Consider the following 17,811-nt stretch of genomic DNA (forward strand, 5'->3'; position numbering starts at 1 on the left):
CCCTGAAGGAGGTTTTCGTGTGTATAAACGTCTTTGGTGTAATCAGCCTTGCTTGTCTCAGGAAACAGGGCTTCCCCTTGCCTTTCCTGTCAGGGTGCCAGGCTGTGGTTACAAGTTTGACAGGTCAGTGGGCTTTAATTGGTTGCTGTGTGTAAGACTTCGCTTCCTGGCAGACTGACTGCGGAATAGCACCCACTGCTAATTTTTGAATCCAAGCTCCTGCTGGGCTTGTGTGATATTCTGATGCCCATGTACAGCATACATCTTTCCCTCCATGTGGACTGTAACCTTTTCATATCCCTATCCAAAACCATGCTTATTCCCTCCAATTGGTTTTACATTTGACCAACATTGGTCTCATGGGCCTAGAAAAAGCCTGCTTCAGCCAGATGTCCACTTTCAGTGGAATCGTAGAATATTAGAATTGGAAGGGATCAGCAAGTCTTATTTCTTATTTGATGACTGAGGAAACTGAGGCCTGGAGAGGGGAAGTGACTTCCCCAGAATCACACAGTAAACATCGTTCTAGCCAAAACAATAACTCAGATCTTTTCATTCCCGTTCCAGAAATCTCTCTCAAGTATCTTTTGAGCCATATTTGGCAGATCACAAAACTGGTCTAGGGTTATCCCAAGTTACATGGCTCAAGAGCCCCATTTTAATTGCATTGAATAAAACCAAAACCATATAACTTTTCTGTGTATGGCCATGGGGGTCTATTAAGCCAGAAGGTCTCATCTCAGAAGATAGAAGGCTTGAGAACCATAGCTTGTATATGAAACATTCCATATGACTTGAGGGCTGCCATCCATGCAAGCTTGATTTAATCTCTTTTAAAAGCTCCCTCAAGGATAGGGAAATTAAAAAAATCATTTCTGAAGCTGAGTTCAGGCTTTAAAATACTTTGTTGGAAAATTTAGTCTTAAATTTCTCCTAAGTCCTATGTGCAGTAGTGAAAGCTCATTATCTTTGGTGGTCAATGGCATAGCATCTTCATTTTTTACCATATTTCAAAAGATGGCATTAATTCATAGGGCAGACCCAGTGAAGCACTATTCAACAGGGCATGTTGTCAGATTATGGTGGAGAATCCTGTGAGAATTTTGAGAAACCAAATGTAAAATATTTGACTGTCCATATAACTAGACTGTTACCCAAAACCAAAGTACTATGTGATTAGCAAAAAGAAGCAGTTTCAGGAATAGTTTTGTTAATAGTAGACTATTCTACCAGACCATAGGTGGGGCCAGGCTAAGCTATGAAGGTGGGGAGGAGTGGAACATGTCACTGTCTCGGTCCTGAAACCAGGACTTCATAATGGAAAGTGCCGTCTCCTGTCGAAGCTCTCTTAGGAAATAATTCTTTTCTTTCTCATTCAAAAACGTGATTTTTACATCACTCCAAATGGACAGAATCATGTCTTATGTTTCATAATTCACATACCTGATCCCATGTAGTTTTAATGGTCCTGTCACACAAGCACATGTTTTTTCCCCCTTTGAACTTGAGAGGGATGAGTTCTCCATATCCCTATGCTTCCCTCTCACCAATAACCTGCTGATGTTACACAGATTTAGTGGAACCTTAAAGAAACATGCCAGGGCCCCTAAATTGGATCACTGACAATTTCATTCTATTATGTTTCTGATCATGTCATGTTGAGAATTGCTATATAGTCCTTTATATATCCTCAATTCCAAGCAACCATTAATCTTCTTGGGCCTGCGTGTAAGTCCATAACCAGGTTGGCCTTGACTTGTACAAGAAATTTTCTTGCTGACCTATAGGGGGGATGAGTATGTTGGCTATACTTCTCTCCTAGTTTCTCTTTTCTGTAAAAAATCCACTTTTATCCTCTGAGAAGCAGAAATCACTAGATCCAGGTGAATGATTTGTATTGACAGAGTTATAGCCTTCTAAAATAAAAATATATTCTTATCAGTACATACAAGGTGTGATTAGCTACTTAATAAATCTACATATCCTTACATGCATGTTTATTGAGGAAAACATAGTATTCCTTTGAAGGTCTGGTGCTAATACTACTACTACCTCACTGCTAGTATTAATAATAATAATAATGTATTTAATTCTAGCTAACACTTGTATAGTGTTTAGCATGTACCTGGAACTGTGTTCAGTGCTTTACATGTATTAACTTATCCCTTACAGCAACCCTGTGAAGGAGATGCTGTTATAATCTTCATTTGATAGATGAGGAGACCAAAGAACAGAGAGGCTAAATAACTTGCCCAGGGTCACTGTATTAGATTCTTAGGGCTGCTGTAACAAAGAAACACAAACTGGTAGCTTAAAACAACAGACATTTATTCTCTCACAGTTTAGAGTCTAGAAGTCTAAAATCGATGTGTCGGCAGGGCCGTCTTCCCTCTGAAGGCTCTAGAGGAAGAATCCTTCCTTGTCTCTTCTAGCTTCTGGTGGTTGTCGGCCATCCTTTCGCATTCCTTGGCTTGTAGATGCATCACTCCAGTCTCTGCCTTTGTCTTCATATGGCCTTCTACCCTGTGTCTCTATGTCCACATTGCTTTTTTCTTGTAAGGACACAGGCATTGGATTAGGGCTCCCCCGCCCAATTCAGTATGACATTTTAACTTGATTACATCTGCAAACACCCTATTTCCAAATAAAGCCACATTCACAGATTCTGGGATTAGGACTTCAAAATATTTTGGGGGACACAATTCAACCCTCAAGAGTCATTAACGTATGATTACATTTCACTGTAATGCTAGCCCAGTAGAATATTGAGTCTATAAATAGTAAGAGGATTAGAAATCTGAGTATCTCCGACAGACTGGCTTCTCAGGACTATTGACAGTTTTCAGACATCCCAGAGTCTCCTTTCTTTAACTTGGACTTGACTGATAGGAGCTAAGTCTTCCAGTTTGCCTGTCAGTATTCCCCAGGCAGGTTGTGGTCATATGCTGCGTATGTGCCCTCTTGAGACTTCTTTCCCTCCTAGATCAGGGGTCCTATCTTGAAATAAAGGATCCTAGATATCTCCTTCATTGTTTGGCCCCATTTAATCAATTTCCTTACAAAGAATCCAAGGAACTCCTGACTCACAGGTGGAATGATTCCTTCAGTGCCAGGAACATGTCAACATTTCAACTGCAAGAGAGTAAGCACTGATTTGTATCAGTACAGTCATCTGCACAGATGAAGAATGGCCTGCATTGGGGTGTGGAGTGTGGGTGCCCCACAAGGTGATTGAGGGTTAGAATGGAGAAGGCACTGGCATGCTGGATGGTGTGTTGTTTAGAAAATGCCCGTGGCAAAGATAAAAGAGTGGAGGAGGTCAAGAATGTTTGCTTTGTTTTCCAGAAGCAACTCCATCAGCTGGAGTTTTCATGCCTGAATTTCTCTCCCAGCTTTATATGTTCCTGAACTATCTTTGTGTAGCTCAGTTATTTACAAATTTTGTTTTTTCCTTTTCTCTCTTTCTCACCCTCCCTCTCCCTCCTTCCCTGCCTTCCACCCCCACTTTTCCCTCTCCCTGTAGCCTTCACATGGTGACAAGACTTCTAATCCTGAAGTCCTGAAATGGATGAATGATTTGGCTAAAGGTCGTAAACAACTCAAAGGTAAATGCCAGCCAAAGGTCTCTTTTCCCAGAAAGGAAGCAGGGAAAGTAGTGAACATTGCTCCAGGTCATTTTTGATTCATTTCCACCTGTGTCCTTTTGAACCTTCTTTCCTGCCTAGATCGGGGATCCTATCTTGAAATAAAGGATACTGGATCTCCTCAATTGTTTGGCCTCATTTAATCAATTTTCTTACAAAGAGTCTAAGGAACTCCAGACTCCCAGGTGGGATGATTCACTTCAGTGCCAGGAACTTCAACATGTGGAGCATTAACTTCCCTGAGTTATTGAACTCTTGGATGTTAGAAACAGAACAGGCCTGAGAAAACATTTAATCCAATACCCCATTGCACAGATGAGGAAATTTATGCCCAGAGAGAGGGAAAGATTACATAGCTGGGGTGAGGTTGAGCCAGGTGTAAAACCCAGTTCTTCCGCCTCCTAATCCAGTGTTCTTCCCTCTGAGTCCCTCTCTAGATATGGCGGTATGAGGATTAATTAGCTCTAAAATCCATTTTAAAAGGCTGAATTCGCCAGGTGTTCCTTGGAAACCCTATGGGGCAGCTCTACTGTATCCTATAGGGTTGCTATGAGTTGGAATCAACTCAATGGTAACGAGTTTGATTTTGGTTTTTATCATTATTATGGAGCCCTGGCGGCACAGTGGTTAAGCGCTCAGGCTGTTAACCAAAAGGTAGGCAGTTTGAATCCACCAGCTGCTCCTTGAAAACCCTGTGGGGCAGTTCTACTCTGTCCTGTAGGGTTGTTGTGAGTTGGAATCGACTGAACAGCAATGTTTTTTTTGGTCTTTCATTATTATTAATAAGAATTTATTTTCTTCTTTTCTCTATAGCCTTATTTCAATATTTAGAGACATGAGAGTTTTTCCAAATTTCTGGAAGGGTGGTAACTAAAGGACTGGAAAGGAAGATTAATTCAGTTGTATTAAATTCTAATGATGTAGCAGATTTATAAAATATGCAGTGCTTAACACCAAGCCAGAGTCTACCAAAAAAAAAAATCAATCAAACAAAATGACCTATGTAATTGATAAATCAATATAAATGACCTCATTCAAACAAACAGTCCCCTAGAATATTTGGAATTGTAATTTCCTAATAAGTCCCAGCTGGCTTTTTTATTTTTTTATACTTATGTAAGAGCCCCGGTGATGCAATGGTTAGGCAGTTGGCTGCTAACTGAAAGGTTATCGGTTTGAACCCACTAGCTGCTATGCAGGAGAAAAGACCTGGTGATCTGCTCCTGTAAAGGTTTCAGCCTTGGAACCCTATGGGGCAGTTTTACTCTGTCCTAGAGGGTTGCTGTGGATTCTGTCCTGTGGGGTCAGAATCGACTCAATGGCACTCAACAATAACAACAACATACTTATATAAAGCCACATTGCAATAATGGTGATTCCTGGATTTTAAAAGCTGTCATTAGAGAAAATAGTGAAATCTGTCAAGTTGGGACTGGCACTCCCATTTCACCTTTCCTATCCCTTCTGTATCTCCTCGGTGTCTGCATGTGTAATGCCTTCCAGAAATACTTGCATTTCCACAGAGGGACTCTTGACCACACAACTTTTAAAACTGAAAGAAACAATTCCTTGAGTGTAGAATATAAGGTTGTGCAGTGGTTAAGAACTCAGCTGCTAACCAAAAGGTCAGCAGCTTGAATCCACCAGCCACTCCTTGGAAACCCTATGGGGTAGTTCCGCTCTGTCTTATAGGGTCGCTATGAGTCGGAATTAACTTGACAGCAACAGGTTTTTTTTCTGATAAGTAGTAGTGGCCATTTGGGCGCCAGTGATACTGGTTCTCCTCCAGAACCCCTTCTCTTCTGAAATCTAAGCCAGTCAGTTATTTCCACACATGTTCCTCCACTTTCATGAGGTCCCATCTTCTAGAGTCTCTGTTTTCACACCTGATTGGGAGCTGATGCTGTTGGCCCTGGTGATTAAGGATGCCCTTGCCCCATGGAATGCCACCATTAGCACCATTAACACTATTTATTTCCAATGACTTAGCATCAGGAAAGGGAATACCTGAAAGGCTCTCTGTTCTTATCAGGGCCTGTGAGTCATCCTTGCTCATAGTAACTCATTGCATTTCTCTCAGAACTAAAGCTGAAGCTGTCAGAAGAACAAGGGAGTGCTTCCAAAGGCCCACCTAGAAACCTGTCCTGTGAGCAACCCACAGTCCCCAGAGAGAACGGGAAGCCAGAAGCTGCAGGCCCTGAGCCAAGCTCCTCTGGAGAGGAGACCCCAGATGCAGTGCTGAAATGCCTGAAGGAGAAGAGAGAGCAGCTTCCCCCTCAGGAAGACACTAAGGTACCTCACACTATTTTTCTGGGGCCCCAACACTCAACCTGGTGCAAGTGAGATCATGGTTTCGACCAATTTGTCTGGGCACTTTGGGACCACCTGAACATCTTCAGGAGACTGGCTCTGAAATTTAAGTCAGATATGTTCCTAGTAGGTTCCTGAGTGGCACAAACAGTTTGCAATTAGTTACTAACCTAAAGGTTGGTGGTTCAAGCCCACCCAGTGGCACAGTGGAAGAAAGGCCCAGCAATCTGCTTCTATAAAAATTACAGCCAAGAAAACCCTATGGGACAGTTCTACTCTGACCCACATGGGGTTGCCATGAGTCAGAATCGACGGCAATGGGTTTTTTTTTTTTCTGTTTTTGTTTTTTGGTGGGCTACTGGCCATGACCTATGGGTGTTGCCACATGACTTTAGGATGTATTGCCGTTTTGGAAGTTATAATATAGCATATTGATCAGAAGCAAATAGCAAAGACGTTAGGGTATGTCATATCCCTCCCTCCCCCAGCTTTCCCCCACAGAAGTTAACAAATGAATCCAAGACTAGATAAGCATATTGTCTAAAAAGAAAGTGCTCCAGTTACAGTCCCATATTCTTATATAATTTATACAAAAACAATAAAACAGGGAAAAGGTTTAAGTAGTAAGGAAAGTGCTTGCATTTTATTTAATAAGATTAGAGATGTAGAGTTTCTTGTGGAGTGTCAGGTTGGAGTTCAAGACTTTAGCTTTAGATATCTCAGTTTTGAAATTGCTGTGAGACATCCAGGTATAGCTGCCAATTCATATATCATGTGAATATATGAATCTGCACCTCAAAAAAAATTATATTTTACAAAGAAGAGAAGTGCCATTAGCACTGACCTGGTTAACTCCTCACTCTGCATATCTGTGCTTACATTTCACTTATGTCCAGTGTGACAGTTAAGGTTGTGTGTCAGTTTGACTGGGCCATGATTCTCAGTGGTTTAACAGTTACGTAACGATGTAGTTTGGCAGTTATGTAATGATGTAATTTGGCAGTTACACAAGGATGAAGTGATCCTCCATGATGTGATCTGATGTGATCAGCCAATCACTTGTAAAGGGAGTTTCCTCGGGAGAGTAGCCTGCATTCAATATATATATGGATGTTCTGGCAAAGCTCGCTTGCTCTGGATCCTACATCTGGCTCATCATCATCTGACCTCCAGTTCTTGGGACTGGAGCCAGTGGCTTGTCTGCAGATCTTGGGATCCATCAGCCTCCACAGCCTATAAGCCAGCAGCTTGCTGTCTTACCTGCCAATCTTGGATTCGTCAGCCTCTGCAGTTATGTGAGTCAGGAGAAGCCTCCAGCCTGACACTTGACCCACGGACTTGGGACTTGCCAGCCTCTACAGCTGCATGAGCCATTTCCTGAGATAAATCTCTCTCCCTCTCTCTCTCTATATATACATATATATGCACTTCACTGGTTTTGCTTCTCTAGAGAACCCAGCCTAAGACACCCAGAAAGCTTCCCTGTGATCCTTCCTATCCCAACCCTGAGACTGCTGTGATTGACTTTCCTTTCTTTAGTAACAATTATAGCTACCCTACCTTAACTCTTATTATGCTCCTTGCCATTTTCCGTCTCTCACACTACACTTTAAACTTCCCTGTGCCTGTACTTAGTAGTTATTGAATAAATGTTTGCTGAGTGAATGGATGGATGGACAGATGAATGAACAGACTAGCATATTTAACTATGTAATGAAGTCTTCTTGAGAAGAATGGTGCCTATACCTGCTCTAGTAAACATTATCCGCTCTTAATCATAAGGTACCAACATATACCAATCCTAAAATAATCCCCAGGAACTTCTGGACTAGTTCTTTACACTAGATGTTGTGATGTACAGGTAGAAATGGGCCTGTGGCACCTCTGTCTTCATGAAATACTTTTAGACTCAAAACCAGCCAATACATTTTGTGAACAGTGAATAGAAGATTTTTAAGCACTTAGCCAATCTATCCCCTCCCCACCTGCAAAGATTCTAGATCTTTGTGTTAGCCAGTAGATAACTCCTGTTTATCTACATATCCTCAGACACATCTGTGGTCCTCCTTCCTTCAATGCTTCTGAGAGTATTTTCTATATTTTATAGTTACTTTTACCACAATCTAAAAAATCGGCTTGATCAACACCCAAGTCCTAATTCTATGTTCTATTCAATTGACCAGTATAGTGAGCTGAGATTGATATAGTAGACTTAGAGCAGGACTCACTGTTTGAGCCCAATGCTTTCTAACCACGTGCACTTAGCAAGATAATTCTCTGAGATTCAACTTTTTTACTTGTAGTATACAGATGATATCTATTTATATAATTATTGTGACAGTAAGGGGGATGTCTGTTGACTGGTGGGTAAACATTTATCTGCAAAAAGATTTGAGTACATACTATGTGCAGTGAAGTAGGTTAGATGCTGGATATAGAAAAGAAACAAGATGGGAAAGTTATGGGATTCTCTGTCCTATTAGAGCTCATGTTCTCCTAGGGGACTGGGATACAACAACAAATAAACAGCTCAGTAAACAAAATCATTACAGGTTTGATAAGCAGTGTGTAGGGAATAAACAGGGTGATGTGATAGAAGATAATAGGTATGGTTTCTACTTTAGATAGGGTGATTAGGAAGGTCAAGAAGGTGACATTTAATAAAGAAGAATCAGCATGCAAGGAGCAGCAAAGAACATTCTAGATAGATGGAACTATGAAGGCCTTAAAGCAAGAATGAGCTTGTTGTATACTTGGAATTTTCAGGTCTAAAGGCTGGAGCATAGAATGGCATGAGATAAAATCAGAAAGATAGGATGGGACCCATCATGTAGGACACTTTAGGCCTTGAAAGGTACTGAGAAGCTGTTGAATGAGCAGGAAAGTGACATGACATCATTTACATTTAAAAAGATCTTTCTGAGCAAGAGTGGAAAAAAGAGAGATGAATTGGACTAGCATGGTGACCTTGGAAGTGGAAAGAAGTGAACACATTCAAAGTATATTTTGGAGGTAGAATCAAAAGGATGTGCTGAAGCATTGGATATAAGGGAAGAAAGGACAAATCCAGGATGGCAATGGGGCCATTTACTATGGTGGGAAAAACTAGAGAAAGAGCAGATTGGGAGTAGGGGTAACAACTCAAGATGTCTGTTAATTTTTAACATGTTAATTTTAACATTTTGAGGGATAGGGTAACCAATCATCTTAGTTTGTCCGAGAATTTCCTGCTGTTAGCACTGAAAGTCCCACATCCTGAAAAAGCTATCATTCCTGGGAAAACCTTTTTCATCTAAGTGCAGCTGTCAAGTAGGCCCATGCAAGTGAGAGTCTGGAGATCAGTGAGAAATGTCTGAGTTCTTTAGAAGTCTTCTTTGTACATATGGCATAATTATTTCAGTTATTTTAAATAAAGTATCCACTGAACCATTTAGTAAGTGTCAGAAGCCCCTTCAAATAAACCTAGTAGCTATATGGTATGCTGGTTAAGCGTTTGGCTACTAACCGAAATGTTGGCAGTTTGAATCCACCAGCTGCTCCTTGGAAACCCTATGGGGCAGTTTTACTTTGTCTTATGGGGTTGCTATGAGTCAGAATCGACTCGACGGCAAGGGGGTTTAGAGTAGGCTAACATTAGGCCCTTTAAATAGAGAGCATCTGTAGTAGAACACGTAGGCCTCAATATGTAAAGCTGCATTATTGTCTCTGGGAGAGCTTAACACAGCAAGCCATGTAGTGGTTAGTCAGCAATAAGGTGGGTGCTAAGGAGGAGTCCAGAAGCCATAGCAGAACCAAAGGGCAGACTGTAAATTTCCAGAGCAGTTGGTATTATTCCTGGCTCTTCAGTGAACTCCTCAGCACTTGAGATCATCTCATTAGTTCCTGTTTATTTAAACTCAAATTGACAGATAACTTTCATCTGGGGTTCTTGCCTTACTGCTAAAAATGCATTAAATAATAAAATTTGTGAGATGAAAAATTATTTTTCTAGATAGACTTTTATTGTGACTCTTCATTTCTGAATTTTTTGCCTTCAGTGTTTAGTCAGAGCCCATACTAAACCTGATAAATCCTACAATATTGCCTTGTCAGTTCAGAGACGGCTACTGAGCAATTTTCTTCCTCCTTCATCTGTGGATGATTTTTGGAGATAATCACGTCTGGGTCACAGAGCATCCTTTGTGCACTGGAAATGAGTCATCCCCTGAGTATGATTGTAGTGCCTATTTCTGCCCTTTTCTTTGGAAAATCTTGAATTGCCACTGGCAATTATACACATTTTAGTGCCCTTTCCCAGAATTGTAGGTGGGGTCAGGTGCACAGCACAAATTACCAAGTGGATGAATAATGGCAGTTACCTCTTCTGGCCTTTCATCAACGGCAGGATCTTTGAGGAGGGAAGAAGATTAAAAAAAAAAATAAAAAAAAAAAACTTAATTCATTTTAACTTTTAAAATCAACAAAACATTAAGAACTGATTAGTATATTTGTTGTGAGTTGGAGAGAGGGAAGACTTTGAAATAAAGGGCACCGTAAGAAAGAGCCTATCAAGTTCTTCTTCCTGCCTATGTATCTTTGAAATTTTTTGATCTGTTGAATAGATAATACTTTCTCACATAGTTCAAAATACATGTATTTATACGTAAACATATATATATAAAAGGTTACACAATAAAGTCTCCTTCCCATCCTATCCACTATCTTCAGCTCTGAGGTTTTCCACCCCAAGCAGATAACTATTGTTATTGATAGTTAATGTCTCCTTTTGGAGTTTCTATATAAATATACAAGTAAGTATCAATATATATTCTCAGTTTACCCCTTTAAACAGAAGGTGGCAGTCTGTATCCTTTTTAAAATTTATACATTCCGTAGAGTTTTTCTATCAAGACGTAGTTTCTCATTTTTTTTATTTTTTTTATTTTTAAAATCTATTCTTTTATAACATCGTAGTATTCCTTTTTTGTTAACAGACAACATTGATAGTAATCTCAGGGCCAACTAGTTTGATAGCTCAACTAACATTTAGTGTGCTTGACTCTGTGCCAGGCATGTTTACATAAGATAACTTATTAAAAGTGATCATCATTCTGCATATTAGAAAGTTAGGGTTCAGAGATTACATAGAGATTGCAAGATTTGAAGGTGTTATCTGAACTCAGGTCCTCTGGTTTCGAGGTTAATGCTAATCTGCATTGCCCTGCTTATAAATTTCTTTTGCATACTTATCTTAATTACTGACTTTATATGTTGTTAGTTCGGTCAAATGGTCAGACTTGTTCCATATGTCGTGTCTCCCTCAGTAGAGGGTTGGGAATACTTAGACACAGAAAACTCTCGGCAGGACTTGAGTCCCTAAAGCTAAATAGTAAAAGATTTCCATCAGTTATTCTCCAGAGAAAAGAAAGTTAGTTTGATTTATCTCCTTAAAGGTGAACCCCCTATGGAGATGATTAAAGAGAATCTTTCTTATGAATTTCAGTGGTTTACTATGAAAGAATTAGCAGGACCAGTGGCATAGGAAGAGGGAAAACGAGTGCAGTGGTAGAAGCGCTTTCACTACAGCATTTCTTTCCCAAAAAACTATGACCAGGGCCCAAAAAGAAACAAAACTGGGATGGTCATTCGCCATTCTAACTTGCTTTCTGGTCACTCCCTTTTTTTTTTTTTCCGGATTAAATTTAATTTTTTCTAGAATCTAGGCAATGTACTATAAATAAATAAAATCACAAAAAATCAAATTACAACAGTAGTTGTTGGGTGCCACTGAGTCAATTCCGACTCATAGCAACCCCATGTGACAGAGTTAAACTGTCCTCACAGGGTTTTCTTGTCTTTGCAGAAGCAGATCTCCATATCTTTCTCCTGAAGAGTTGCTGAGTGGGTTCAAACCACCAACATTTTGGTTAGCAGCCGAGTGCTTAACCATTGTGCCACCAGGGCTCAGCAGAGAGATGCCAATAAGACTTAAATGTAGCATTTTATGAAGTGCTTTCTATGAGATATAAATCCCAATGACATGCTGCATTTAAAAAAGAAAACATTATTTCAGTGTTTTCTGAACTGGTTAGATTATGATTTTTTTTTTTTTTTAATCACCTATTAAAATCCTAGGGAATACGTTTTGATGGATTTTGTTTTTCTTGGAAAGATGTGTCATGACTAAGAAAATATTTAAGAAATGGTTGGGCTAGAAAGTTAAAAGTTCATGGAGTCACTTAATAAAAGGCTTCTACAGAGAGAGGTGATCTTTCTTTCTACTAAGAATAAAGAGAAAAGGAAATCTTAGGTTGCAATTTGTGTAATTTATATGAAGGTTACAAAAAATGGAGTTCTTTTTGCATGTAGAGCTGAGTTAATAGATTGGTAGTGGGAATAGGCATATGTTGGGTACTGTGAGAATTAAATAAATACATGATGTGATATCTGTTCTCAAGAAACTTCTATTTGGACCAACAAAACTGAAACATGCAAGAATGTTAAGGCCCAGATGATGAGATAGAGAAGTTCAAAAAAAAGTCAGATCAATAGGGACCAGCAGTGTTCTCAGGGTAGTATGAGAATAACTAGAAAGCTTTAAAAATACACATGCTTGAGCCATTTTCTTTTCCCTTAAGATTCTCTTTGGGGAACCTAGAAGGCAGAGCCAGATAGCACTTTTGGGCATATGTACTTTGATAAAAGATACCTGGTTGATTATTATATAATGTGCTATTTCCACCATGCCCCTTCCATTCTCTGCTGAGTGAGGACCATTGGTCTAGAGGCAAAGAGGAGGCTGTATGTAGTACATCTATTGCAAATTAATGCAGAATACACAGTGGGGAGAAAATTAAGCCAAGCAGAGGAGTTTGGTTACTTTGGATTGATGATGACAAACAGATAGCAAGCTATTTAAATTTTTATGCATGGTGTTACCTGTTGAAAATAGTGCTTATGGATGGGTCATACAATAGAGGGACAGTGAATGGATAGTGGATATAGAGGCATGGAATTTTTCACTTGGAAGGAACCTTATAACTCTAACCTCCTTGTTGTATAGGAAGGAAATTGAAGATTCAGAGAAGTTAACTGATGTGTCCAAGATTACTTTCTTAGGCTGGGTTCTGTAGAGGAGCAAAACCAATGAAGTGTATATATAAATATAGAGATGTTTATTTCAAGGAAATGGCTCACACAGTTGTGGAGGCTGGCAAGTCCCAAATCTGTGGGTCAGGCATCAGACTGGAGGCTTCCCTTGACTCATGTGATTGCAGGGGCTGACGAACCCCAAATCAGCAGGTCAGGCAGAAGGCTGCTGGCTCAGGGGGTTGCAGGAACTGGTAAATCCCCAAATCTACAGGTCCGGCAGCAGGCTACTGGCTCAAGTACAAGGAATCAGAGATCAGAGGATGACGAGTTGGATGCAGGATCAAGAGAGATCGAGGTTTGCCAGAACATCCATATATATTGGATGCAGGCCACACGCTCAAGGGAACTCCCCCTTTCAGTGGATTGACTGCTCACATCAGATCACAAAATGGAAGATGATTACATAGTATCTGCCAAACTACTAAGAATCATGGCCTAGCCAAGGTGACACATAACCTTAACCATCACAATTACCTAGTTAATGTCAGAGCTATCCAGTAAACTACTATATATAATCCTAGTATTTAGTGATGAAGACCTGGATAAGGTTAGTGTTTGTGAATATAATCATGGAAGTCCAGATAAAATAGATGTTTTAGAAGAAAAATCAATAGGTCTTGATCACCTATTGGTTTTTTGAAAATGAAGAAGTGATGAAAGAATAGGCCCCTCACTATTTAGGTACTGAAGACTCCTCCAGAAAGCTTTAAAAATATCTTTCTAAACTTAAAGCTAGACTTCAAGAAATTTTCCTAAAAGAAAATTGCCATGTGCTTTATATAGTACATTATACATTTTTTTCCTTTTTCTAATTACTGTTGCATTATGTATTATAATCCTTTACTTTGAGGCTTCAAGACATTTATTTTTTTGCCTGCTAAAAATATTGATGTGTTTTGATCCTTGTCTGAGAAAGGGGCAATAATGAATTTCATGTTTTTCAGGTAACTAAGCAAGACAAGAACCTCATAAAGCCTCTTTACGACCGATACAGAATTATCAAGCAAATCTTATCAACACCTTCCCTTATCCCAACAATTGTAAGTCAGGATGCTTGCATTAACTAAAAACCCATACTGGTGCTGATATTGATGTTTAGTTAGGGAGGCAGCACTGTAAGATTATAAAGGCAATATATGCTGCTAACATGGCCAGTTATTATTTCAAAAAATAGAAAGTGGCTTCCCCCAATCCTAATACTGTACTTAACAGTGGCTGGTAATTAGAACTATTGTGTTTATACAATACAATTAAAACTATTGTATATTTGAAGTCAATTTTAACATTTGCTTCCATTGCCTTGTGTGGGAAGAAGAGACGGTTTATTTCAGTTTGGCATTGTCTAATGCTAGACCAGGCAGAGCCCTTCTATTCTGTGTGTATTGGTTAATTTTTCTCCTTTAATAGGAAAATTGATAGTATATTCCTTGATGTAATGTAGCATTTGGTTTGGGTACCATTTGACCGTCGTTGTACAAAATATAAGTAGATTTCTTTCAATAGAAAATAGGAGTGCTGAAATTGAGTTAGACTACTTTTAATAAAGACTGATTTATGGGAATAAAGAACTAGAAAACACACCACAAATCCTACTCCAACAGTATCAAAATATTTGCTCAAGTTATCAATATAAAAAGGAATAGATAATTAACAAATATAAATTTAAGTATACTTGAATGTATTTATACTTACATATCTTTAAAGACATAAAACATCATGATTCGTAGTCTTTGAAATTTCCCCATTTAAAATGGAGTATGATTTTCAGATACTCCTTGCAAGACAATCTTCTGGTCATGATAAAGAGTATCAGAACGTGTTAAGGAGTAATCCTGCTTTGCTTTGGACTTCATAGAGCTCTTCCCTGTATTTGTCAGTTTGCTAAGTACCCTCTGTATCTGAATGTGGCCCACATCTGGACCTGATTTGGGCTATTTCTGGATGACAAAATGTGTCTGTAGTCCGTCTCATCCTAACCCATATCACTGGTATGGACCTAGGGCCCAGAAGGTTTGGGTCATAGGGAGGAATCACTAGGCAGTGCAATACAGAACTGGACCAGATCTGGAATGGCTGTGCCTTATTTGGCCCAGTAAACAGATAAACTTGGTGAGAATTTTAGCCCAGAAAGGGTGCTTCTTTGCTCATCTTGGTTGCTTTCTTCCTGGTCCTCCGTAGGCACAGGGGATCATCTAATGACTTTCATGATGTACATTTACGGTTCCCCGTCCTGGTTTTGCTTCAACAGGCGCTTAACATTTTGTGACTTTATTTAACTCTTCCTGTGATAAGCAGGAGGAAGAGGACTCTGATGAAGACTATCCACAGGGAAGCCAACAATCTTCTTTGCCAGATCAAGCATCTCACATCCCTGTTGGTGACCACCTCAGCTACTCCAGTGAGATTGAACCTGTTAGAGCCCTGCTACCAGATGAAAAGAAAGAAGTCAAACAACCAGCCCTCTCCATGTCCAATTTACATGAGGCTACCATGTGAGTGTGAATCCTAAGTGTGGAGTCTCATTTTAACTCCTTGTCTGGGGTACCTTATATGTGCAGATGAAGTTCAAAAGAGCTGTTAGACTCTCTAACAAGTGCTATCCACCAAAAAGTAGTCCTAAAAGGATAATCTGGTTGTCTTCTTAACTGGAGAATCGAGAAAACAAAGCCATGAGGAGCCAAGGCTCCCAATAATGCCCTAAAGATGCCATAAATGCTAATGTTTAATTTGCAATGTTCACACCTCTTTTCAGCAAGGTCTGGCCCCAGTCTCACTCTGAGCAGAGTGTGAAGCACAACTGCCCCTTGAAAATGCTGAACAATCTTCTTGGCTTTAAGTACATGAGCTGTCTTTTGTCTCCTAACGGTCCTTCAGCAGGAGCTATTTGGATTTCATTAGTATTTCATTATTGTTAACATCAGTGGCTAGCATTCCTCTTATTTGGCCTTCTTTGGTTTGTATATTGCAGCCCAGATTATGAGATTTTCTTTAACATGTATTAGATAGTGCAGTGAGTTTATATCCCAAGATAGGGATGGAAACCACACAAATTCATGAGGTGAAGCTAAGGACTAAGGTGTAAGGTGAGATTCTGGTATCTTAATTTCACAGAAGAAGAACTTGTTTGGAAACAGAAAATCCTCCTTTCTTTTTCTTTCTTGTTCTAAAGTAGTGGTTCCCCTAACTTTTTTGGGGTGTTGGACTTTTTTGAAAGCAATGGATTTTTTTCTTAGAAAATGCCCATATATAATTTCAGGGAGTTCACAGTCACTGAAACTCATACGTAGGTCCCCCAGATTAAAAATTCCACTTCTAAAATATATGACTCTTTCTTGTTTTAGAAGAATGAGGTGAGCGGAATTTGCAATGTAACTATACTATAGTTGGGCTTGGTTTAATTCCCAAGGATACTGCCAATCTCCCTACCCTCTAGATTGGAAGGGTCGAGTTTTCCTTGAAGTCTCTTCCTCTTGTGTCTTTTATGTTGTCTATCACCAAACACTGATGATCATTTCTTCAAAATGTCTGTTCCTCCATCATCTATTCATATGGCCATTACCTCTATTACTTCTTACAATGAACTCAAACTAGTCTCCCTGCCTGCTGTCCATATTTCTCCTTTCCTATCACATTGCTTTCATTGGGTATTTTCCCCTGCCTATGTGCTCCTCTATATCAGGCTCTACATATGCCATTCTTACTCAAAAGACACTCTTTAGGCAGAACACTCAGAATCATAGTATGCTTTTGCTGAACAGATAAATCTGCTTATGTTAGGCCAGAGCTCAGTGATGGCAAATACATATTTTACCTGTTACAGGCCTGTGCTTCTTGACCATCTCCGAGAAACTAGGGCTGACAAGAAGAGACTACGGAAAGCCTTAAGAGAATTTGAAGAACAGTTTTTTAAACAAACAGGAAGGTGAGTGTTGGAAGAGATATTTAAGTTAATATTTCCTAAAGAACTATTGACAAGAATGAGCTGCAATTTTTCTGCGGGAACAGGGAATTTATACGAGAGGTTAAAAATTATCATACTGGCTTAGACCCAGGATTTGTCCAATGCAACATTCTATAGTGCCATTATTAGGAATGTTTTATAGGAAGATGCAGCTGTCAAGTGTGACATCAATCTTTAAAAACTAAAGGATGTACTCCAAACATCCCTAACTTTACATAATAAATCTCATTTTAAGTGTTGAATTTATCTAAACTTTTAAAACACCTATTAAAACCATGTTATCAGGAGGGACGAGTCCCTGGAGAAGGACATCATGCTTGGTAAGGTAGAGAGTCAGCAAAGAAAGAGGAAAACCCTTGATGAGATGGATTGGCACAGTGGCTGCAACAATGGGCTCAAACATAGCAATGATTGTGAGGATGGCGCAAACTGGGCAGTGTTTTGTTCTGTTGTACATAGGGTCACTATGAGTTGGAACCAACTCAATGGTACCTAATAACAACATTAAAACCGTAGCAATTCTTGGTTTTTGACTACTTAGTTCCACAGGTTATTCCCTACTTTACTGAATAATAATTCTTGTTTTGCTTTAAATATATCCTTTAAACTTCAGGATCTTCCCTAATTATTTTATTTCAGAATGTGGTCAAAAGTTCATATTTATCCTTTCTATACCTTAAATTAATGCTTAGCTTTATCCTCTATTTGTCTTCTATTTTTCTGTGTCAACCCAAGTTTCATCATGCATTCCATTAGCTTCCACTA

The 17,811-nt window shown here is 39.4% G+C and overlaps 1 protein-coding gene across 6 annotated transcripts in view; it reads left to right on the plus strand.

Moving 5' to 3' along the window:
- The window catches only part of FAM13C (family with sequence similarity 13 member C), a 138,961-nt gene that overhangs the window by 117,474 nt on the left and 3,676 nt on the right, over window positions 1-17,811 (plus strand). For 2 of the 6 annotated variants that reach the window (XM_004369868.1, XM_004369867.1), the window contains 5 exons: window positions 3,524-3,605; window positions 5,725-5,936; window positions 14,030-14,125; window positions 15,378-15,577; window positions 16,906-17,007. In XM_004369868.1, the coding sequence (XP_004369925.1) occupies window positions 3,524-3,605; window positions 5,725-5,936; window positions 14,030-14,125; window positions 15,378-15,577; window positions 16,906-17,007 (692 nt within the window). Of the gene's footprint in view, window positions 1-3,523; window positions 3,606-5,724; window positions 5,937-14,029; window positions 14,126-15,377; window positions 15,578-16,905; window positions 17,012-17,811 lie in introns of those variants that run through there. The other 4 variants (XM_023739368.1, XM_004369869.1, XM_004369870.1 and 1 more) reach the window with 4 other exon arrangements.

The sequence above is a fragment of the Trichechus manatus genome, unplaced genomic scaffold (assembly GCF_000243295.1).
Source record: "Trichechus manatus latirostris isolate Lorelei unplaced genomic scaffold, TriManLat1.0 scaffold00007, whole genome shotgun sequence".
In the NCBI taxonomy this organism is placed as follows: domain Eukaryota; kingdom Metazoa; phylum Chordata; class Mammalia; order Sirenia; family Trichechidae; genus Trichechus; species Trichechus manatus.